Consider the following 23017-nt stretch of genomic DNA (forward strand, 5'->3'; position numbering starts at 1 on the left):
TAATGCTGGTTCAAGTTTGGAACATATTATTCTTTTTTTTGGACGGTTGTGATAAAGGAACATGATGCTGGACCTCTGTTGTCTAGTGTGGATTGTGCTTTTTTTTGGCTTGTTGGCTGATTGAATATCTGGTGTAAATTTTGTCTTGTAGAACTTGTTAGAGAAGCTAGTGCAGCAGAGTTAGGATCAGGCCGGGGAGTGTTTCCAAATTCGGTTACAAATTCCACCCAGCTAACCCTTCCATTTTATTTATGTGCAGGGGGATAACCACGGCCTTTGTTTAAGGTCCTTAGGCTAGATCATTTGGTGTAAATTTTGTCTTGTGGAACTTGCTCAAGTTTGGTGTGTATCGATGCATTTATGGATGGCTGTGGTACAGATCATGTTGCTTTCCTTGTAAAGCTTTTTATGCTTTATCATGGATCACCTTAGCCATTCCCTTTGATTGGCACAACATGAACGATTCCTTCGTTCTTTCTTCAATTATGATGATGGTCCCGCAATTAGTTTTCTCAAGCAAGGGCAATCTCTTTTGCTCTCTATTTTGTTTCCTCTTTCTTTGATAAGGTTGACACGAGAATCTAATACATTCAAGATGAAATTTACCCAAAAGCCTCCTATTGATCCAAAACTAATAACGAGATTTACACAAAAATTCATTGCTTTTGCAACATCCTTAATTTGCTACTACAAGATCTACAACCCCTTTCCCGAAATCAACGTTGCTTGCACAACACTGCTCTCAATGATCCTAAATACGAGGACAATTCCAACAGCATCCCCCCATCAACATTGCTGCAAAACTAAGGCAATAAATGTTTGGATTTTTTCCTCACAAGCCTTCAATTGACTTTCCAACATCTCAGTTCTCTTATCCAAGATCCCTTTCTCATTCACCAATCAACAAAATTCTCCATTCTCATGCGATGAAAGACTTAGGATCAATCCATTAAAAAAAAAATCTGAGGTCATCAACCTGTTAATGAGATTATTAAGGTGAGAAGAATACCATATAAAAGTGTGCTTGAACAAGTTCCGATATCTAATCACGAAGACGACTACGGTGATGAAGGAGAGTGCTCGATGAAGAGGAAGAAGAAGAATCAAAGTGCTCCAAGGGAGGGAGAGAATGAGGCCTGATTATTTAGTGATATTAGTGATGAAAAAAATTAGTTTGAGGTAAATTCATCATAGATGTATAAATTTAGATTTTTTCATAAAATTAATCTATCTTCTTAAATGTATTTGCATAATATATATCTATACAAGTTAAAATGGTTAAAATACACATAAATCTATCTCTACGCTAAGCGTGTGTTCATGGTTAGTGTATGATGAATCATGATGCATGAAAAAAATTATTAGTTCCATAGCTTCCTCGCGTTACATTAATTTTTATATCTCAAGGACATTGACTTGTTGCAATATTTTATTTAGGATGCTCTAGGACCGTTCCAATTGCAGACTAATGACTGTGGTCCATAAGCTATGCAATAATAATTTGAATAGAATATACAATTGGTCGATTTCCGTTTACTTTATATTTTCCTTTGCGGCTTCTCCAGTAAGGAAATAGTATTAATGGTCAATGGAATAGTATGTACTGAAAGTTAATTATAATCCTAACTGAGTGGCAAAAGTTTTTTTATATTAAATGCCAACTCTAATTCAATTTGTAAGTTTCTCAACATGCCCGATAGCTTCCGCTTACTGATAATGGGTTTATGCCCATTCCCAATTATAATTTAAATAATTGTATAGTGATAATTTTCTTATAAATTTTTTTGTTTTGGTCGAGATCTTATAGAATTGAAAGCATGACAAAGTAATTTGAAAAATGATCATATCTGAAAATTTAAGGAGGCAACCCTAGAACATTCTAGGCGCGGTTATTTAACAACCCATGGAGCACCTTCTATAATTCGCATCATAGAAGCTAGTTAGTGCGGATAAAACTATATTGTATGAGGAATATAGTCTCCAAAAATTGTAGCTATGTAATTCTTTCTTTGGCTAGAAGTCTTATATGACTTTGCTTTATCGAAATACACAAATTTTGTGAATGAATAATGTCATATTTTTTTTTTTGTTCGAAATATGTCATGTTTAATTGAGAGAGAAATGTCTCCATGTGCCTCTTCTTGTACAAACCAACCATTGGGAAGGTTAGAGAAAGGCAATAGATCATAAGGGGAAATATGCCAAGTCACCCAACCATATTTGCAATTATTTAAAGAGAGAGAGGAGGGCAAAAAAAATGGGAAAAGGACATTGATAGAATCATGATTGTTTGTGGAGTACTTGCTTTAATATCATAATTTTTCAGTCGATTAATTAAATGTTTTACGGTTTTAAAAACATTAATTTAAGTGACAGTGACGATTTTCCTTATCAGAAAATCTGATATGTCATTAATTTAATATAAAAACGCCCGTCATGATTTTCCAGGGAAATAATGTCGTGAAAGGCGTATAGAACCGCGTCATTTCATACTCCTAATTGACAAATTGGGGACAAATTAGGTTTCAATCGTAAACCCTACACTCCCCATTTTTATCTGCAAACGAAAAATTTGCACGTTTGTGAAAAGTTGCTTTCGAAATTGCAATGGAGAGTGAGAACAAGAGAAGCGGCTCACGATTGTCTTGACGATGTTGGGCTCTTCCCCGAGATGAAGGTGGATGTCATTGCTATTGTGCGAATCTTAGGACACCGACATGCTAGTGTCACGGGCCGATCGATTGGGATCGTGATCGCGCGGCGACTCGCTCTTTAGGTCCGTGACACTAGTATCGATCATTCAGTCAACGACATAACAAGCGAAATAAAAAGCACGGAATTGAAGTGAATCGAGAAGGAGTGCTAGTTTTAGGGCTCACCCAAAGAAGGATTTAGATCAATGGAAGAAGTTGAGGAGGTTTGGAGGACGCGTATGCAAAGCATGGATTGCACCGCATCGGGATTAAACTTTTGAGTGAAGTCGGAGGAACGGAGGAGGAGCTTCCAATCATCACGATCGAGAACGGTGGCCATCTCTCTCGACTCGTGCCGATAAAGAAATCGAAAGAACTTATTGTTCAGGAGCCACGATTTTTCACTCCACTTCGAACTTTTTTCTCTTTGGAAAAAAAAGACAATAATGGAAAGTTATTATCTATCATCGGAGATATGTCGTCGGGATAAATCTTTTCCGTTAAAATTATGCTATCCTAAGATTTAAGCAGGTCTTTAAAAAGCTTAAGGGAAAGAAATAGATGGGAGATTTTCCCTAGGATGGGAGATCCCGCAATGCCATTCTTATATTTTCTCTTCGTTGGAAAGACAAAGATAGATAGGGAATTAAAGGGTTTTACGGCGATGAAGATAGGGGTATGCAAAATAATCGAGACCACCTAAATTGCCCGAAACCGGACCAGGACTGCCCCCAACTGGTGGTTCTTGAGGGAACCGGTCGGTTCTCGGTTTGTTCCATGGGCGGATTCATCCATCCACCCATTCGGACCGAACCGATTATATTAAAATAATATATTAATTTTTAATATTAAAAATGAAATTACAAATTAACAAACCTAAATCAAATAATTAAAAAAATTAATGAAAGTGAGTAAAAAGTCCAAAGGGCACCAAATGGAGAGGCACTGAATCTAAAAAGTCCAAAGTGCACATTGACAAAATGTTAAGCAATTGGTGGGCGAAAAGCAAGCACGTGAAGAAAAGAAGAATAGGTCAGGCGGCGAAGAACCAGTAATTGTGGTTGAAAACCAAAATTGTTTACTATCAAAATCGGAGTTTTCAAGAAAGTGATATTATTATTATTGTAAGACCGATTTCATGGATTCACCCGAACCTGGATCGACCTGCGGTTCGATTTTGGGTGAATTCATGCAATCGACGGGTGGATTCCGGTTTCAATTTTTCGAAATTGGTCCTCAATAAATGATTTTCAATTCTAGGTTGAAAATCGCTCGCCCTAACCATGGACACACCTAGATAAAGGCAGACACCACGTTGGACTTCGATTTTGGCTACTGTAGTCACGCATTAGGCTGATATGACACTAAATTAAGCGCCGTAAAATGGTGATACGGCAGTCGGGACTTGGGGAAAGGGGCTTATAGTGTTGAGGTGTCCACCAGACGAAACGCTCGCCTACAAACGAGAAATAAAAAAGAAAAGAAGAAGAAGAAAGAAAAAAAGAAAAAGAAAAGAAAACCCTATTTTCAATTTCCTCTCTCTCTCTCTCTCTCTCCTTTCTCGGTCGATTGCTCTCAAATCCTCCGCTTCGGACACCATCGAAGCTCGATCCTTTGCTGCTCTCTTTCTCTCTCAAGAAACCCTATTCCCTCGTCTTCTTCGCGTACCCAACAGAGGAATTCGCGGGATTAGGGTCGCCTCCTTCTTCTTCTTCTTCCTTCTTTCTTCTTGGGTTTTTTTCTCTATTTGGTTTTTCTTGGTGGGTGTGTACAGCAGAGGAGGAGGAGTTGGAGGAGGAGGAGGGATGGACATAGAACAGAAGCAGGTGGAGCTCATCGACCACTTCGTGAAGCAGGCCTCCGCCCTCAACGGCCCCGCCCTCTCCCCTCTCATCGCCGAGGCCACCTCCAACCCTAACCTCTTCGCCTTCTCCGAGATTCTCTCCGTCCCCAACGTCCTCGAGGTGCCCCTGTCTTTCCTTTTCCCTCTTCTTGTTTTTTTTTTTTGTGTCCTTTCTCCTTTTGAATCTGTTCCCGTGTTCCTCGGTTTTTCTGCGGATTCTTTCTTGTTTTCTTGCTCTGTTTTGGCAATTTGCTTTTCGACGGTGGGGAATTTGGTGCGTGCCTGGGAAGTGTGGTGGCAGGATCGGTTGGGACGATGTGGGCAGTTGCCTGATCGTGGATTGATGGATTTGGGTAGTTCGGATTTTCTGTTTTTCGGGGCTAATGATGGATTTGTGGAGTTGGGCATTCCTGAAAATTGCATCTCCTGGAGTTCATGTCGGTGTTGATTCTTGATTGACCGCGACAGGATCATTTTCTTCGTGTTTTCATGTGTTGGTAGGTTCAGCATGGAGGGTTCCTTTTGCTGGATCTTCTCTTTATCTGTATGAGCAGATTAATTGTTTGATATAGAAGTAATAGCAGTGGATTTAGTAGAATTAGAGGAATGTGTTTCGGTTTGGGATTGTGGATGTTCTTCGTGCCCAAGGAATTTATTATTGATTATTTCTTTTATGAAGTTTGACGTGAGATGAACCGTACTCGGGAGGACACTTCTTTTGTGACTGAGACGTTTGGTTGCGGCCTCTTATGCATGTGCTTGTTCCTACTGATATTATTTCTTTTTAGCCAATGAATACATTAGATAGTCTTATTCTTAAATTGATTAAATAATTTGTATTGAGTAGGTTCAGAATATAAAATTTTAGCATTGATGACGAGATCGTGAAGAAACTTATAGCCTTGCTTGCCTTAAAGTTATCTCTAGTTCACCCTCTTGTTAGGTGATTTCAGGGATAAGTATGAGTTGGAGAAAGCGTTTGTTAGGATCGCTGGGAGAGTTTTCTGCAGCTTTCTTTCTCATTCTATTTATGGGGACATGCAATTCTTCTACTTTTCTGTTTGCTCAGTTTTGGTATTGCAGCTGACTCAAGTGATATCATTATAGCGTATAGATGACCTTAGGCAATTCTTTTTGAAAGGTAAAGTGAACTTTTATTGATAGAGGAACTTTTCAAGTACATTAGCAAAAAAAAAAACTCATTTGTCGTTGTGTTGGAGCACAAGTTATTATTAATTAAAATCAGCAAAAGCAGAATAAGATGAATATGGATCCTTCAAGCTGTCCCTTCTTTTGTTTCTTCCAAATGCATTACTGAGGCATATTGAAGTAGCACTCTAAGCCTTTCTGAAAGGCTCCCATGGCATACTGGCGAATCTCTTAATTTTGTCTGCGCCTTTGTTTATCTGGCTCTCTCCAGTTGCTTAGTTTACTAATATAATTGAATGTATGGGAGCCTATTCATGTAGAGTTTTATTCCCCACCTCTTTATCTTATCCATATCTTTCTTGCTGGGTTCATCTGAAATAGTCTACATTTTCATTTTCTGCAACTTTTTCCAGTGTGCACGTATCTATCATCTGTCTGGTCATTTTGCTTTTTAGATTGTCTGAGTATCCTGATATGCAAAAATTCCTGCTTATTCCTTTTTAAACTCCCTGCAGCTTGAAGGGACCGAATATTCCGTATACCTTGATGTTCTACGCTTGTTTGCTCATGGCACGTGGAGTGATTACAAAGGTAAGCCATCTGTTTGCTATTTTCTATGGACTCTTTTCTGCTCTCATCGTAGATCTTCTTCTTGTCTGTGGGTAAAGCATAATAGGATAACTTGCAGATTCTTAGATTTTAGATTGTCAATAGTATTTCAAACTCAATGACCCGAGTCCAAGGTTAGATCCTGCCATGCTGTTTTCCTTTGATTGGTCAGAATTATTGAAGCATATGTCATTCTTTTAGCTTTTGTTGATGATCTAGATTGCTCTTGAATATTGGTTGCATGCCAAAAACTTATGATCATACCAACCGCTTCAGCATTCTTTTTGTGTTACTTATGTTACTCATTTCTGGTCTTACATTATTGCCTTCTCTGGTTTGTGGCTTGGACATGACTAGACAGCTTACATATCTTTTACGTGTATGAAGAAGAAAGTTGTTTATATAAGATTGGCAAGGACCGCCGAATGGTTGGTTTATTCTTGGAAGAGGCATGATGGCTTGAACTGAATGCCCTGAAACATTGTGAGTTGTAGGTAATACTGGCCAGCTACCACACTTGGTGCCTGATCAAGTCCTCAAATTAAAGCAACTTACTGTGCTTACTCTGGCTGAGACAAACAAGGTGCTACATCGTGAATTGATGGCTTTTTGTGCAATGTCTATGTGTCCGCGCATTATTATGCATAGTGGGATATATCACCCGTGGAGGCATTTTTTGGGTTGGATTAATTACGAAAGTTGACAAAGTAATTTCTACCAAAAAAAAAAAAAGTTGACAAAGTAACTGAAGAAAACTCACAGCCAATGATTCAGAAGTATTAATGTTGTTAGCTATAAAGTTCACATTATGCGGCATGTCAAGGATGACCTGACCATTGAAATGTTATCATTGGCATGATGAAAATGTACTCAGAGTCTGGTCACAATCTCCCTGGGATGAGTATGCCTGTTCTACTTAAATCTAGTTTATGCAGGGGTTGGACTGTTGCGGAAGTTTAGTTTCTCACCTCAAGCAGAATTATAAAAGGTTTACTCAGAATGTATTTAGTTCTCCTTTTGTTCTTGGAAAGGGTTTTAGGTTTTTTCTTTCAACATGTAGTAATTTTTTCTAGGATCTCATTCTCTAGATGGAACAGGAGTGTAAAGTTCTACTCAGTCCTGATCATCTAGCTTACATTCATTTGGTAATGAAGTTTATTGAAATTGTCAAATATTTGCTTCTGAACTGTGTCACGTGACTCTCATCAGTTACTGTCTCTAGCAAGCTTCTGACCCCCAAATAAAAAGAAAAGAAAGACTGGCTATGAACTGAAAGTTTGCTCACGAAGAAACAATGGATTATCTTGTCTTTTCCAGGAACTATTTCAATGTGGTAACAAGTTTTAAGAATTTCCACACATAATGTTCCCTGTTGGACTTATGTTAATTTATTTGTCAAAATCTGATTATTTTAACTCATTACCATTGGCCCGATTTCTTAGTTGATTAATTTTCTCTGACAAACTTGTAAACTTCTTTGCTCTGATTTCTTCGGTCATTTCTCAGGTGCTACCATACGATCAACTAATGCTGGAATTAGATGTTGTAAATGTACGAGAGCTTGAAGATTTTCTTATTAACGAGTGTATGTATGCGGTAGGTTCTCCTTAGCTTTATCAAGTATATCCTTTCACCACCATGATTTTGATCTTGTGGTCTGAGCTATGGTTTTTCGTTGTTGTGGAGATATTGCGCGTGCTAAAATAGTTCAAATAATACAACACTGCAAGTCCTCAGCATCAAGTTTGTTTCTGGCAGCTGTGTTTTCTTTGGGTAGATGAGGAGTGAAAATTTTACAGAAGTTGCGAGCTTATAGTTGCATAATGAACTATTGAGGCATGATGAATGTGCTGATATTTGTTATCTGTCTTTTCAGGGTATAGTTAGAGGAAAGCTTGATCAGTTGAGAAGATGCTTTGAGGTATGAAATTATTACAATGGTGGAATTTGTTTTTCTCCTTGATTGACACTGTTTGTCTTTGGTTGTATATTCTGTAATTTAAATTTTGTGTTGGGTGCATTGCAGGTGCAATTTGCTGCAGGGAGGGATTTGAGACCTGGACAACTTGGCAATATGATAAAAACACTATCAGACTGGTAAGTTATCTCGTTTCTTGTGTGGAACTTTGCCTTAAGTGTAGACAAGTGGAAAATCTGTGCTCTATGATAACGTGTTACTTCGTAACCTTATCAAGCTCCGCATTTCTTAACGTAATTTTATTCATTTGATAACATCCTGGTAGTTTCACTAACATATTTAGTTGAGAGTCATTTTAATTGCTAAATTAAGCGGGAGGAGATTGAAGTTGGATCATTAGTGGTCCATTGAATTTGGTGGTGATGGGAAGGTGGATGATGGCAGTGATGATAAGCAATATGTGATGGTGGCAGTGGCTTAGGTAGGAACTATGGTGAAGGCGGCTGTGATAGAGATGGTTTTTTGGCAATGATGGTGGTGATAATGAAGTGGATGGGAAGTATTGCCAATTACTTGATTGGTAGATGAAAGCTTGTCCTTGTTAGTTCTAACAAAAGGAAACAATTTCAATTTGGTGGAAGAACATTTCTGTTATTGTAGTAATTGGCACTCTTCTTTGGTGACTTTTCCATTTTTGACTGCACTGTATATAGAGATGCAGTCAAGCATTTTGGCAGAAAAAGGATCTTTCGAGTTATAAAGTCCCTTTGAATGACTTCTCAGGGAAATTTTAGGGTCTGTAGGAGGGCAAAGCCATCCATTGCTTAGCCCATGTACTTTTGATATTGTAAAAGCTGCATTTAGCACATTTACAGTTTGAAAACTTATTTGAGGGGTTGACCTGAATGTGGTGATCGCATATGTTGATCTGATGTACTAAAATGAATTCCTAGGTTGACTACATCAGACAATCTTCTTCACACTATTCAAGAAAAGATAAAATGGGCTGATACTATGAGTGAAATAGACAAGAAACACCGAAAGGATGTAGAAGAGAGAGTGGAAGATGTGAAGAAGTCTCTTTCCATCAAGGTCAGTAAAACCCATCCTTATCATTTCGATTGATGTCTATTTTCTTCCCATAGTTTTTGCACTGAATTAATCTCTCCCTCTCTTGTAAGTATTGGTTGTACCTTAATATTGTAAATTTGTTTCCTTCAAGTTTTTAGGTAATTTAATAATCACATAAAGCTACAAGCTATGATTATGAGTACATATTAAATAGTTTTCCCTAGCACAGGTTATCTTATTCCACCAATTCTGAACAAAGAATAGAAAAATGTGGTATAAGTTGCAGTTGCAAGCATCATTAACACAATCAAGCTTTTATATCTTTTATGTCTGGCTGAAGAACTTGCACTGCTTAAGGAGACGAATGCTATTGAAATTGCCATTTTACTTGAGTAGGCGAATACATGCACATGCACACACATTTGTATGTATATCGGTGTGTACACTTATTGGATGCATCAGTCCTTGCTCAAGTTCTGGGATATATTGGTCGATGTGGCTTACTTACGTTCTGGCAGAAGTTACACCCTGTAAGCAGGCTGACATTGACTTCCGAGGGCATGAGGAGATCTACTCTGAACCTGGCGGAGTGATGGATTATGAAGAAGATAGAGGAGGCCGACCCAAGAGGTAACTACATGTCGAGTTTCTTATTTAGTTGTGAAATGTGACATGGGAAATGACACATTGTATGGGTGACTATTAGCATTTCTAGTTTTATTCGTAGCCGACCATCCCTACAGTTTTGTTGAAATGCTTTCCTTGGTATGTTACTCGATCTTATGCATGTTACAATTGAGATCTTTTGACGTTATCTGTCACAAGGGATCATTGAAATCTTACTTTTTTCGTTATGTAATCTTTTTTTTGGTAAAAATTCGTTATGTAATCTTTACTAATGGGAATTTAAAATGATCAATTGGCGGTGGTGGGAGTTAAAAACTTTGCTTTTCTTCTTCTTGACTATTACTCCATGTTCACAATTTGGAATTAATTCCATGCACTAGTTCATGATGCATTCAGTTTGAATGTTATATCCATATGTTGAATGCAATTGGCATATAAATTGCAAAAGTCAGTTGTGAAACCGGTTTTAATCAATTTTTTGAGCTGACCTCTGTAGCCTATTGCACCCATATTCAGAACAGTTGCAATAGGATGGCAGTTTGATGTTTTGTTGATTTTAGATTACTACTTTTTGGTTAATGCACCTGGCAATATGCAGGAGGCGTCACCCAGTATAGATAGATTGCGAACTTTCTGCATGGGATTTTGATGCAACCAGCCAGAATTTTCGCAAAGGCATTGCGGAGCGGATAAAGTGACGGGCCTTTCCTTGACACTGAATTTTCAGTTGATATTTGGAAAAATCACTGGCTTGTCTTTGTTAGGGTTGCTATTTATTGAGTGGGCGGAGCTTACATCGTATTCGATGGCGAGGGCTGGAATTTTACATGGTGGAATACCAAAGTCTTTTTAGGATCTGTTGCCATTGAGCTTTCTCAATGTTTCTTGCGCCAACAGCATTACATTCCATGGATCTGTCATCATTTGATTTCTTACAGTTTATTGGTTCTAAGTTCTCACAATTCTCGCCCTTCTAGCTATCTGTAATATGTATTCTCGCCCAGGAGGCGAAGATAATTTTTCGAATCGTGTGTTTTGATCTCACTCTAGGTATGTGGAGGCATTGAACTCGGTCTTGGAAACCATGGATTCGCTGAGGTATTAGAGTTAATACACATTTACGACACGATGGCTGTCTTTACGAGGGAGTTTGTTTACTTATGGTCGAGATTTTTAAACCTCTCTGATCAAACATACTTAGGTAAACCTCATAAACTTATCACCACGTTGGACTTCATGAGATGGGAAAATGTGCATAATTCGTTGGTTTTGCCATCGATCGATGCGAATCTTACTCGCAATGGAGGTTGCTTGTGAGCGCAACCGAGCCAAGCCAAGCTTGTACTCTGCACACACTGTCAGCTCACGTCTAGAATCATTTTTCTAACAGGTCGGTTTGTACGACAAAATCAGTTTCAAAAGAATTGCTTTTGGATTTTGTCGTGTTTGGATGACGGGTATCACTCGATTGATGAAAAGGGATTTTTCGGGTCAGAGAGGAAAAGTCATTTTCCTTGATTTCTTGCTTCACGTCCAAAATGGAAGAATATGTCCCTTTATACCTAATTTCCTATTTCTCATCAATTTCCTTTGTTTTTCCGATTATTGTCATCGTTTTTTTTTTAAAAATATTTCTACCATTTCGTGAATATTCTTTCATAATTGCTCGCTCCCGAAAAATAAGATCGTTTATAATATATTACATATGATTTGATAGTTTTTCTTCTAATTTCTTTGTAATAATACATTTTTTTTTTTTGTGGTGGATTACAGAATTAATAAAGAAAATGTCATCAAGTTTGCCACTATCACATATCATTTTTAACGATATAAGCTGCCTCTGGTGGATTCCACTTATTATCAAATACCATAAATTCTTGAAAATATTTTTCAGAGTTTCTAGTGAAACAAACCCATTGTCAATAATCTCTCAATATTCAACTCCTCTTTTCATTTTTATCAAGGAAAGCTACAGCCCTCGATCGGAAAGCACACGTACTACTATTGTTTGTGGGACAACCGAAATTTATAAAAATTCTATTCCGTTATGCATTCAAGCTTTCGTAGTATTTCATGATAGGCTTAGTCTAATTTGTTTTTACTAGATTTAATTCATTATCATTTATAGTTTGTTAAGGAAGTTGTAAGTAATATTTTATTTTTGACATTACACATTTACTTTTTATGCATAGCTTACAAAGTCCTACGTAGGGCGTCATAACAAGGTATTGTACTAATTTTGCTCGATACGGCTTCATTTGTTTTCTTTTTTCATATTCTTTATTTTTAATTATTTTATTAAGGATTGTTGTTCACTCTACTGTTCGAGATATCCGTGTTTAGGAATAAAAATTGAAGAGATTGCCTGAGGCAACATTTTACTAAAACAGAGAAATTGACGCTATTACACTTTAGGTAAAAGTAGCGTAACCAAGTCCCGAACACGAAATATTGTAGAAAGCTTTCCCCTCCTTACTTGGCTCCTAACTGAGCTAGAATAAGTTAGGGACGACTATAATCTCCATGGATTGATGATATATGAGGGAACTCGAAATCTTGTAGAAAGCTTTTCCCTCCTTAATTGGCTCCTAACTGAGCTAGAATAAGTTAGAGGCGACTATAATCTCAATGGATTGATGATAAATGAGGGACCAGACTGTACTCGTTGTGGCTTCAATGGACCCATGCCACAAATGGCGATCAGCGCCCAACTAGCAATCTGCTAAACCCTGTCAAGGTTTGTCTTGGGAGGGTTGCGACATTACTCTTTCAAGTTAAAACAAGCTCCGTCTGGCGATACTTTTCGCATGAAGGTGAGGACCACTCATGGTGTATCAACGAAAACTTCAGAGTACTTGCTACACGAGAAAATCAACATTTGTAGAATTGATGCGAGGACGATGATCAAGTCGCTTCGTTCGCTAGGATTCTACTTGCTTGAGGGATCAGTAGAAGAGGAAGGGATGCGTCGCCCGGTCGATGAATTTAGTTTAGCAGTGAGATCATTTGGTCACGGAATGCATTTCATGGACAGCCTGCTATGTTGGTACAAGATTAATGTCGAGGTCTGATGAGCTTCGCCCGTGGCAAGATCAATCAAAGCATGGATGCCTCTGGGGAAGATGATTTCCAGAAACAATGAAGAAGAGGTACAGGAAGGAATAACAAAATCCTGCTCTAGCTCAATTTAAACTGACCAGTGTTGGTTTCATACCGTGGTCTGCATAAACCATATACAAGTTGAAGCGACCGTTATGTCTTTATGCATGTAAAGACTCCGAAGAGGGTCGGCTGAGCCTATAAATTTGCATGTGGAAAAGTGAAGCATCAACCTAAACATGATAACTTTCAATACACTCCTTATTTTCACAATATCAAACTCACAGGTTTTCTGTGTATGTCTTTCAAGTGGGTAAAATTTGAAAGAGTAACAACATTGAAGGTGCTCATTCTGATCGGAATGGCATGATTTGAAGAGTAATATAAAGGCAACATCATCCGAGACAGCGAAGATAAAAATAATACATGCCCTGCAACTGATTGTACATCTGTATAATTCTGACCGAGCCGAACTTAACTGAAAAAAAGGGGGCAGCCTAACCCTTAGGGAGTGAGCTATTATTAACCATTAACATGTTAGAAGCAAGGATGAAAACCACTCTATTGCCGGGCTATGGACTTTGAACAATGGGATCAAGGCCATTTCGTCCAAAAACTCGCATTTTCTGCCACACCGTCCATGTTGACGACATTTTTAGCAGGGGCATTAGTCAGTCAACTACTCCAAGGAACTGAGACAGAGAAGCTAGGTTGTCTCGGGTCCCCTCCTAGTTCCTTTTTCTTATGAGTCGTTCAAGTTTCTTCTCTAGTGAAGAAATACTTACTGAAAGGAAAGAGGCAATAGCAAAGTTCAGATGTTGTCCTAGCGACAATATTGCACAATCTATATTAGTGATAAGGGAAATTACCAGTGCAACCCCGGCCCTTTTCACTAAATTTGCCACTTTTATTGACAATGTCCATCATTTTCCACCTGCATTGTAAGGCGCCTAATTTTCAGCATCGATAAGAGTAATTATACAGTATCTTTACTGCAGGAACATGACAAAAACTCCCTCTTTAACACTGTAATAAACAATTGAAAGAGTAGTTGGCCCAAAAATAATAATGAAAGAGCATCAGTTCTAGACAGAGAAAAGAGCATTGATAAATTAACAGATCCTTGTTTCAGATGTAACGCTGCTATCACCATCGCTTGATAGAACTGAACAAGCAGATAGGTAGACCTAACATGTGAAAGGTGATCCACTGAGAGCTGGACATCAATGTCCGAACTCCACAATGGCAAATAAAGAAAAATATTGTCCTCAAAGACTCGTTGCAAACCTGACCATCAGATGAGTTGTAATAGATTTTGACTATAATTTCCCTAAACTAGTTAGTAGCACCGTATGGTGCACAGGTTAACTAAGTGAGTGGATCATACATGACTGAAACTAATAGAGTATGACCAAAAATACTTCCAGCATGAAAAAATTTCAGTGACCTGTAGGATGAATCGCCACTAAGATAATAGGAAATTGAATAGGATTCCGATATTATTGGTCTCATAGTGCCATCATTTTGCACACGCGGATTATTATGATACAGTTAATACTTCTTCAGAAAGGGATAGAATTAAACAATACAGAATAGGTTACCTATGAAAGATGAAAATTTACAAAGAAAATAGTCAGCAAGCTGATACAGAGCGAGATAGGTCATGACTACTAAATAAGCAATGAACTTACCCTCTCCAACCACAATATGACCTCTAGAATTTCTGGTAAGCTACTTCTACATGTACTCAGAAAAAATGTCTGAAGGTTCAGGTAGATGGACCGAATTGAGCAAGCAATGAAGCATTATTTACCTTCTGCAGCCATTTTCTTCTTTATCTCCTGAGCAACATTAAATGTACCCATGGTGGGTTTGTTGCAGACAAAGCACTTCTTGTTCCTCGCATGATGCTGAAAATAGAAATATAAAAGTTGAATCATTAAGAGTGGGACCAATGTGTGGACAATCCAACTCAGGATTACACTCATGCAGCAACCACAGGCACCCCTAGATTCAGGTACCATGACCAGGACATTTTGAAGGGAACTACAAATTAGAACTCATCCATGACGCTTACAGGAGACATGAGAAAAAACAAAAGCAGCTACTCACATGCCAACCAAAACTCACTGTACTAGCAAGCAACCAAATCCAGATGGCACATATCTGAGCTACCAAAGGATTTACTCTCCACGTATGCATCATTTCAAGTACCACTTCAGAGCACAAATATATAAGAACCATAAAAGGTAAAAACAGAAATGACCAAAGACTGCCAAAATGGCATCACCGAGAACAACAACCATGACTCCCTCTGCCCCCCTTTAAACCCCAAAAATAAAAGTCACCACATTCGCAAAAGGACAAAATCATAGTGATACGACCTGATGTTAGAAATGTTCTAGATTGCCAGTTTGATTACCAATGAATACATCATCCTATGACTAACAAACCAACCCCCCACGATGAAAAAAGGCTAATGATAGCTTAATCCAAACTTAATTGTTTTGACCGTCTGAAAGGTGATTTAAGAGCTTAAATTAGAGGCACCTAAATAAGAATGGTACTTTTGATTCCGTCCAGATCTGCCCAAACAGGCTCATCATATTATCCCAGGGAAGTTGTGGATATAATGCTTCTGTAAATGATTTCACACCTACAGAACATATAACACATGATCCGATCCAACTAAATGCTACAATGGCAGCACAATAACAAATAATGATGACGAAAAGAAAGAAAGAAATGAAAAGAAGAAGATCAAGGAACCGAGCATACATTTCACATATTGGAGACGACTATGAGGTGTACCTTATCCATCCCTAGTAACACAGCATAATGCCAGCATATTCCAGATAAAATGGAAATAACTGAAAAAAAGACTGGACGCAGTAGTTACCTTTAGTGCACAATGCTCACAGAAGTAGTGCTTGCATTTGGTGACGACCGGATCAACAAATGGCTCTCTGCAAATGAAGCATGCAAAGGGCAATTCATCATCTTCTTCATCTTCTATTTGGTCAACATCCTCTTCATCTTCATCATTCCCTCCCAAGGCTAAATTTCTCTTCCTTGCCTTCTCTGCCTCGTCCCACTCCTTCTCCAACTGCCACCCAGATTTGTAATCTCCTCGGTCATGCATAAATTTACATGCATCTCCATATCCACAATAACCAGTTTCTTTGTAATCCTTGCATATGTCAGGCTGATAATCAAACCTTGCTGAGACTCTAATATGAGCTGAAGCTCGCAAGGGCCCATGTGCCCCTCCAGCTTTCTCACTGGATATTGTCTGCTCCCTCCGAAACCCCGCCTTGTAATCAGTGTAACCATGGACCCCTTTATACAGCTTCTCATCACCAGTGCCCTTACTTTTCCCACTTATCTCATTAGTTGCTTGCTCAAGAACTCTCTCTCGAATAGCTCGGGCATCTTTTGAGAACTCAGTCTCAGTTTCCAGAGTAGCTGTTGCTCTGCTATCATGTTCAACTTGAATTTCTTTTGAAGACTCAAATTGAAATATCGGCTTATCAGAATCAACCTTTGATTCTGCAGACACAGAGCTCTTGGAGGATCCAGTTGAAAAATACAGCTTATTGCCTGTCCTTTGACGTTTCTTCTGATTATGTAACACTGAACTCTCCGTCTTGGAATCTTCATCATCGTCTTCTTCAACCATCCGCTTCCTGATATTCTTATTTCTTGATGGCTTCCTGAAAAAGCTACACACTGACAATAAAGAAACACTAAATCAGTATACTAACATTCTTATAAGCAAACTCAGAAGCTGCTGGAATGATAGGAGTTTGTATGGTACATCAGGAATTACCCTGTTCAGATGTTTGCTTATCACCTGTCTCCTCCAAATTTCCTGGTTCAGCCTGCTTAGCCTCACCAGAGTCCGCCATAATGAAGCCTAGCCTACCACTAAAAAACAGGCTCGCCGCTCGTGTGTTCCAGAAAGCAAAGACACTGCACATGCAATTTTATCATAAGTAATCGATGCAAACCCAGAATTGCCAATGATTCGAAGACCACACAAAGACTATCTTTGTTTCCAATATCAACTGATAAGTACACAAGAGTGAACATGTCAAAGTAAAACCTTGCTGAACAGCTAAATCTATCTCCATTTAATGCTTCAGCTTTTATCTATAAACAGAGCCTATACCATCTATGAGGCCTCGTTCATTTACAAAGAAGTCCCATGCGAAACACAACATATATTTTTCACACGATATTAAACTGAACTAAAAATCGGGTAAAGAACATGTCTCCAGCAAACAAGTAGAATAAATTTGGGCAGCAGGGTACGAAACAATAACTAAACTGGCTAAAGAAATTTTAAAAGAAAGAAACCCAGAAAGAGAAATAGATTTCGAAGAAACAGAAGCAGCCCAGCTAGAGAACTCAAAGTCATGCCGACAACTTAGCCCCAATCCAACATCAAAATTGAACCATAAAAACACATTCAACCCGAGACGAGCCGAACCCAGTTCGCCACAAATTGAAGCTCATCATGCTACTGAAGAACAACCAACTCAACCCAGGAGGCGAGCCGCCCTAATCGGTTGGAAAATGAGTCAAATTACACAACGACGTTCGAATATCATACTGTTCTCCAAGAAGGAACGAGAACTCGTGAGATTTATCTAGATATCCCAGCTGAAAAACGCAGAAGAAGAAGTAGAAGAGCAGTATACATTACACGTCCCGCAGAATCCGAAAACGTGGAACCCAAACAATCTCCACCCCGACCCACCCAAGACAGCACTCGTCCGACACCGAAAGAGCAAAAATTCAGATAGAGAAAACAGAAAGCTCGTTCCGTCGCATCAGAACCGAGCGCCCGAAACGCGAACTTACCTCCTCCACAGGCCGGCCTTGCGCCTGAGCTTCCCGTCCTCTCTCTCTCTCTCTCTCTCTCTCTCAAAAACACCGCTACGCTGAATCAATCCCTGCGGCGAACGGATCAGAGAAAGCAATCAGAACATGAATTTCGCTCACCCAGCTCGGGGATTTGGGAATTTATGCGGTACGGAGGTGAAGAATGCCGAATCGGAAGCGAAATTTTGCACCTTGGAGGTGGTCACCGACTCGGCGAAGAACCCCAGAAGCCCTAATTTTTTTCGCTCTGCTCGAAAGAGAGAGGGGGCCCATTCGAGGACGACGCCGTTTTGCTTTCTATTGCTTGTTTTTCTCCAGGTGTTTTTGTCGCGAAGTTGGTTTCGACTTGAGACGATAGCAAGGAAAGGTGTTTCTAGGAGGGCAAGTTGAGACCAAAATATAAGGGGATGCCACGTTCGGATATATTCTGAATTGGATCGATCCGGTTTAAGATTTTGATTTTATTTTTTTACCCCTTCAGAAAGAAAGGACAAATTTGAGAAAAAAAAAAGGTGTAATGTCATGAAAAATTCAAAATCAATATATTTGTAATAAATTTATTTTAACTAATTTTTAATCATCGAAACTCCAAATGATACACGCGTGTGATAAATTTATCATCGGTTAATTTTCGTTAAATTATACCATTAAATTACAGAGTTGGATGATGCGTGACAATTGATGAATGTATCGGTTTGAGATTTTACTTTATGATTTTATTACATTAATTCAATTTAATAGAAACTAATGCACGGTAAATTTATTACAAAAATATTGATTTGGGATTTTTGTGGTAAAAAAATTAATTTGGTATAATTTGCCATATGTTTATTAGTTTAGGATTTTTGTGGTAAAAATTTATTTTATGGTTAAATTTATATAAATATATTAATTTGAGATTTTTGTGATATTAATAAGAAAAAAATTATATCGACCAGATAATGAATCATACCAATTATTGAATTTGAAATAAGAATAGCTTGGAACCGGCTTTTTTTTTTTTCTTTTTTCCATCTGGTCCGGTCTAGTTCTCCTCCAAACCCCTATCAACTAGTATCCAATGTTACTATTAATATGGCCCTTATCTCATATGGCTCGTTATATCAACAGCAGTATATGCGATAATTTTAATTATTTTTTCTTCGCTTAAAAAATTATTTATTCTATCATAACCCAAGAGGGAGGTATAATTTAAGGATGCGTAATTGATCCTGTTAGAGCAAGTCATGGAGACACATATTTGATCTCTATTAGATGAGTGGATACACATCACTTGGTAATGTGGCCTCTTTTTTTTTTTTTTTTTTTGAACTTTTATATTAAATTTTAAAATCCATAGCTGAGCACTCAAAAGGGAAGGGGGATATAGCACCGAGCAACTGGCAAAGTGAGTTATTAGTTGTTTGATTCCACGTTCCAAGATAGGATACATACAAAGAAAGTGAGCTCTCTTAGGTTTTCCTATAAAGAAAGATAGGAAGTGTCGTGGGAAGTGGGATTTCTCGTTTTTGATAACAGACGTCGCTGAATCGAGCGAATGCAATTGTCCTCGATTTCTTCATCCGATTGATATGGATAGGGGACCACAGAGAGGCTTTGATTAGATGGACTTGCTTCGGGCTAATTGGTCCCCTCCCTTTGATTAGATAAATGCCATGGGGTTAGTGGTAGGTTGACAAATATCAGTTGCAATAATAACATATTTCTAAAATAAAGTCCAGTATTTTCTCATGTAAACAAAATTGAAAGAACCTAATATAAGCATCCATTGAGTATGACACCAATGTACAGTCCATATATCAGGCAATATGTGTATGAACGAGTACTTTAAACCATCCATAGTTACCCAAATTAAATAAAGTTTGGCCACATGATTAAAACTCGAAGATGATTTGATCATCGAGTATTTTATTGAGACTAGCTGACATGATTTTGACAATGTACCCACCTCATTAAAGTCATGATAAAGAATGTATTGTTACACCGCATTGGAAATCAATAATAGTACGAATGATAAGAACGTCAAATATCGGAGCCAGTTTCTGATTCTTTTAATAAAATAAAATGAAATCTGTCGACTTGATGAGCCAGCAAGTTGTGGTTTTTGTGGTGTGTTGCGATATGTAGCACCATGTCAAGACTTGTCGTAAATATTGCACAAATATCTACATTGTTTAGAATATAAAATAGTTTACGAATCCAAAGGGTAATTTATAACGTTTAGGATAGCTTTTCCATTTATGAGAATTTATGTAAAGAAAAGTAATTTTTATTATCGTACGGACCCAAAATGCAATTTACAAAGTTAGTAATGTCATGACACAACAAGGGATGGGATGTCTTTATGATTACGTATGTATTCAGTTTATTGATGTTATGGGAAAATAGACATTTAAAATTGAACACTTACTCAATGTATTAATAAAAAATAAATAACCGTCATAAGTTATAGTATCTATGTTCAGTTACTGTCCGTAAGTTATCATAAATTTGTTTAATTTCTCGTCTTTGATTACACCTATAGTCAATAACAACGTACCATCATAAATAGTAACTTTCCTTTACACTTCGTAATTCAAAGATGTTATCACTCCATAATTATCCAATAATATCGTAGTTTCCCTCAAAAGGTCATAACTTAACATTCATATGGTGAGTGACCTTTTATCATTAACAGTAATTTTTCTTCATATTTTGTAACTCGACAATGTCATTACTTTAGTCTCGACAATGTCATTACTTTAGTGATTATTCAATTACAAGGTAATTCTCCTTGATCGGTCATAACTTGCCTACTATGAAGCACGAACATGTTTAGAGGGCCTTCGTGTAGTGTCGGACACCTCGACACGTGTCGAACATGCCAAACACGCTCGGACACGTGATCAACACGTGTTGGAGTTTCCGACACGTGGTCAACTTTTTTGAACGTGTTTGGAGGTTTGTGGGTGGGTCTGCTGGTGCGAAGGGAAGAAGGTGATGGAGAGTGGAGGCAACGGTGAGGGAGCTGACGCGACGCCACGAGCGACGGCGAGAGAGGGCAGAGGAAGAGCAAAGACCAAGATGATCAAGAAGGCTGTGATCGTTGACTGCAACGTCGAGATGGAGAACCGCAATGCTGCGATGAAGGGTTGGACGCAAGGCTACGACGGCAAAGGGGGGAACGGAGGCGAGGCAGTGGCGAGCGATTATGATGAGGCGCCTGAAAGAGAGCAAAGATCAAGAGATAGGGACCGAGCAAGGGAGAGGAGAAGGCGATTGCTAGGGTTTTTGGCTGTTACTTTACGGAGGTTCCTTTTTCAGAGGAGAGGAGACAACGGCTTATGGGTAAGAAAAAGTCTTGTGCAGCGTGACTTCAATTTTGGAAAGTGACAGGCGTAGGCGGTGGGTGGGGTGGGGGAAGAAAGCAAATGGTGAAATAAATGGGTGGGACCCATTTAGCCCCCAAAAAATATTAAATGTTATATAACTTTATTAATAAATGGTAAGGTTAAAAAATAAATAAATAGGCGGGTTAAAAAGTTATTTTGAAAAATAAAAGCACTAGATGTTAAATAATGATAAATTTTGGTCACCGTAGAAAATATAGTTTTATTTTGACTATAATTTCTTGTTAGTTATTTATTTCATCAATAACTTTTGTTAAAGTCAAAAAATTTCTTCTCAATTTTTTATGAATAAATTTATTAATTTTATTAGTATAGATTTATTATAGGCTCTTTTTTATTATTTATTTATTTATTTATTTATGAATTTGAATAAATTAATTTAAATATAATAATTTATCATGTATATATAAAAATATTTATTTAATATATAACGTGTCTCAACGTGTCAGAATTCTCTTTTTATGAGAAATAACGTGTCAGCATGACGTGTCGTGTCGCGTGTCACGTGTCCATGTCGGTTCCATTTAGCTTGCCACTTCCTTTCTTAGTTTTGTACCTCTAAAAATTGAAATTTACCGTAAGCCAAAATGAACACGGTTGCAAATCTAGTTGATACCTTTTCTTTTACGCATAGTAACTTAAGAATAAAATTCGTTACATGATAATACTAACCTTAATAACTAACCAATAATGTCGTAAGGGTTGGACCGATCCTCAACAGCTGTAATTTCCTTGTAAGTCTTTGTGAATAACAGTTATTAATCCCTTCGGAAATAGTAATTTCCTTGAAGTTCTCGTAATTTTGTATTCTTTTGTTGGTCATAACAAATTTATCATAATTCCAATTTTTACCTATTTTTAGTAAACTCACTTCAAACATTTCTTTATAGTTCGTAAATTGAAGGATTCTATCACTGGTCAACTATTTTTTTTGGTGGAAATTAAGGATGGGTTTGATAACCATTTTGTTTCCGAGAAATTTTTTTGCTTAGAAATAAATTTTTATAATTCCATTTTTTAGATGAGTTTTTGAGCATTTGAAAGCATTTACTAATTATATAAAATTTCTACTCTTGGTATTGCATATGAGACTTTGAATTTCTTTTAAATTTTTAATAATTTTATTACATTCTCTCTCTCTCTCTCTAAATTTTTGGTGAGGTTGAGCCTCGCTAGTAATTGGGTGAGCTTAATCCCACCAAACTTGGGCGAGGTTACGAGGCTTGGCCTCACTAGAGGCTGGCAAGGTTTCGGCGAGATCGCTAGTTAGAGAAGAAAGAAGCAAAGAAGCAATTTTTCTACTTGTTGATTCATATTTCAAATCTATTTCCTAAAACAAATTTATTTCTGGGAATAAAATTGTTCAAAATAGATTTCTGTTCTTTTTTTTTTTTGGGAAATAAAAAAAATAGTTATTGTTTGGCCAATTACTAAACTAGGTCTAGGTGTATTTAGAAAGTGTACTTTTATTTCCAATTGATATATCAAATGCTACTCAACATTTAGAAATTATGAAAAAATTACATGTGAATCTCATGGTAAATAATGTTGTTAAAATTTCAAGTCTATTGCATTAGGGGAAAAAAGAAAGAGAGTCAAACTACGTGCACACGACAAATTATAAATTGGACACTAGTATGGCGAGCACTCTCTGCTAGGTCATCATTCTTCAGATTTATAATTGATCAACCTTTATTTATTTCGCTGAAATAAATGATTTATTAAAACATTT

At 37.7% G+C, this 23017-nt stretch overlaps 2 protein-coding genes across 7 annotated transcripts; one reads left to right on the forward strand and one right to left on the reverse strand.

The window, feature by feature from the left end:
- The first annotated feature begins 4198 nt into the window (after positions 1 to 4198).
- LOC104441373 (COP9 signalosome complex subunit 7) lies at positions 4199 to 10992 on the forward strand. 2 transcript variants are annotated; one of them, XM_010054503.3, is made up of 9 exons: positions 4199 to 4657; positions 6201 to 6276; positions 6789 to 6877; positions 7801 to 7890; positions 8171 to 8215; positions 8321 to 8391; positions 9166 to 9304; positions 9802 to 9913; positions 10509 to 10992. In XM_010054503.3, exons 1-8 carry the CDS (start codon positions 4499 to 4501, stop codon positions 9874 to 9876), a joined length of 744 nt encoding a protein of 247 aa, XP_010052805.2. In that variant the 5' UTR covers positions 4199 to 4498; the 3' UTR covers positions 9877 to 9913; positions 10509 to 10992. The 2 variants fall into 2 exon arrangements, with proteins under 2 accessions (XP_010052805.2, XP_010052804.2); XM_010054502.3 differs by having other exon boundaries at positions 9822 to 9913.
- A 2336-nt stretch (positions 10993 to 13328) lies between these two features.
- LOC104441374 (zinc finger CCCH domain-containing protein 1) lies at positions 13329 to 18232 on the reverse strand. Of its 5 annotated transcripts, XM_010054508.3 has the most exons (7): positions 18088 to 18232; positions 17876 to 17967; positions 16839 to 16981; positions 15909 to 16738; positions 14823 to 14919; positions 13879 to 13943; positions 13329 to 13793 (listed from the first exon to the last, which is right to left on the reverse strand). In XM_010054508.3, the coding sequence occupies exons 3-6, from the start codon at positions 16915 to 16917 to the stop codon at positions 13933 to 13935; spliced, it is 1017 nt and encodes a 338-aa protein (XP_010052810.2). In that variant the 5' UTR covers positions 16918 to 16981; positions 17876 to 17967; positions 18088 to 18232; the 3' UTR covers positions 13329 to 13793; positions 13879 to 13932. The 5 variants fall into 5 exon arrangements, with proteins under 5 accessions (XP_010052810.2, XP_039167595.1, XP_010052807.2 ...); XM_039311661.1 differs by lacking the exon at positions 17876 to 17967 and having other exon boundaries at positions 16863 to 16981; positions 18017 to 18207; XM_010054505.3 differs by having other exon boundaries at positions 16863 to 16981; positions 17876 to 18206.
- Between the last annotated feature and the right edge of the window lie 4785 nt (positions 18233 to 23017).

Source organism: Eucalyptus grandis, chromosome 4 (assembly GCF_016545825.1).
Source record: "Eucalyptus grandis isolate ANBG69807.140 chromosome 4, ASM1654582v1, whole genome shotgun sequence".
Lineage (NCBI taxonomy): Eukaryota > Viridiplantae > Streptophyta > Magnoliopsida > Myrtales > Myrtaceae > Eucalyptus > Eucalyptus grandis.

Coding starts and splice junctions, on each gene's coding strand:
- LOC104441373 (XM_010054502.3), top strand. CDS start 4,499: ATGGACATAGAACAGAAGCAGGTGGAGCTCATCGACCACTTCGTGAAG. Junction 6,878..7,800: donor CTCTGGCTGAGACAAACAAG/GTGCTACATCGT, acceptor GTCATTTCTCAG/GTGCTACCATACGATCAACT. Junction 7,891..8,170: donor TTAACGAGTGTATGTATGCG/GTAGGTTCTCCT, acceptor CTGTCTTTTCAG/GGTATAGTTAGAGGAAAGCT.
- LOC104441374 (XM_010054508.3), bottom strand. CDS start 16,917: ATGGCGGACTCTGGTGAGGCTAAGCAGGCTGAACCAGGAAATTTGGAG. Junction 16,739..16,838: donor TAAGCAAACATCTGAACAGG/GTAATTCCTGAT, acceptor CTTTATTGTCAG/TGTGTAGCTTTTTCAGGAAG. Junction 14,920..15,908: donor GTGAGCATTGTGCACTAAAG/GTAACTACTGCG, acceptor TTCTATTTTCAG/CATCATGCGAGGAACAAGAA.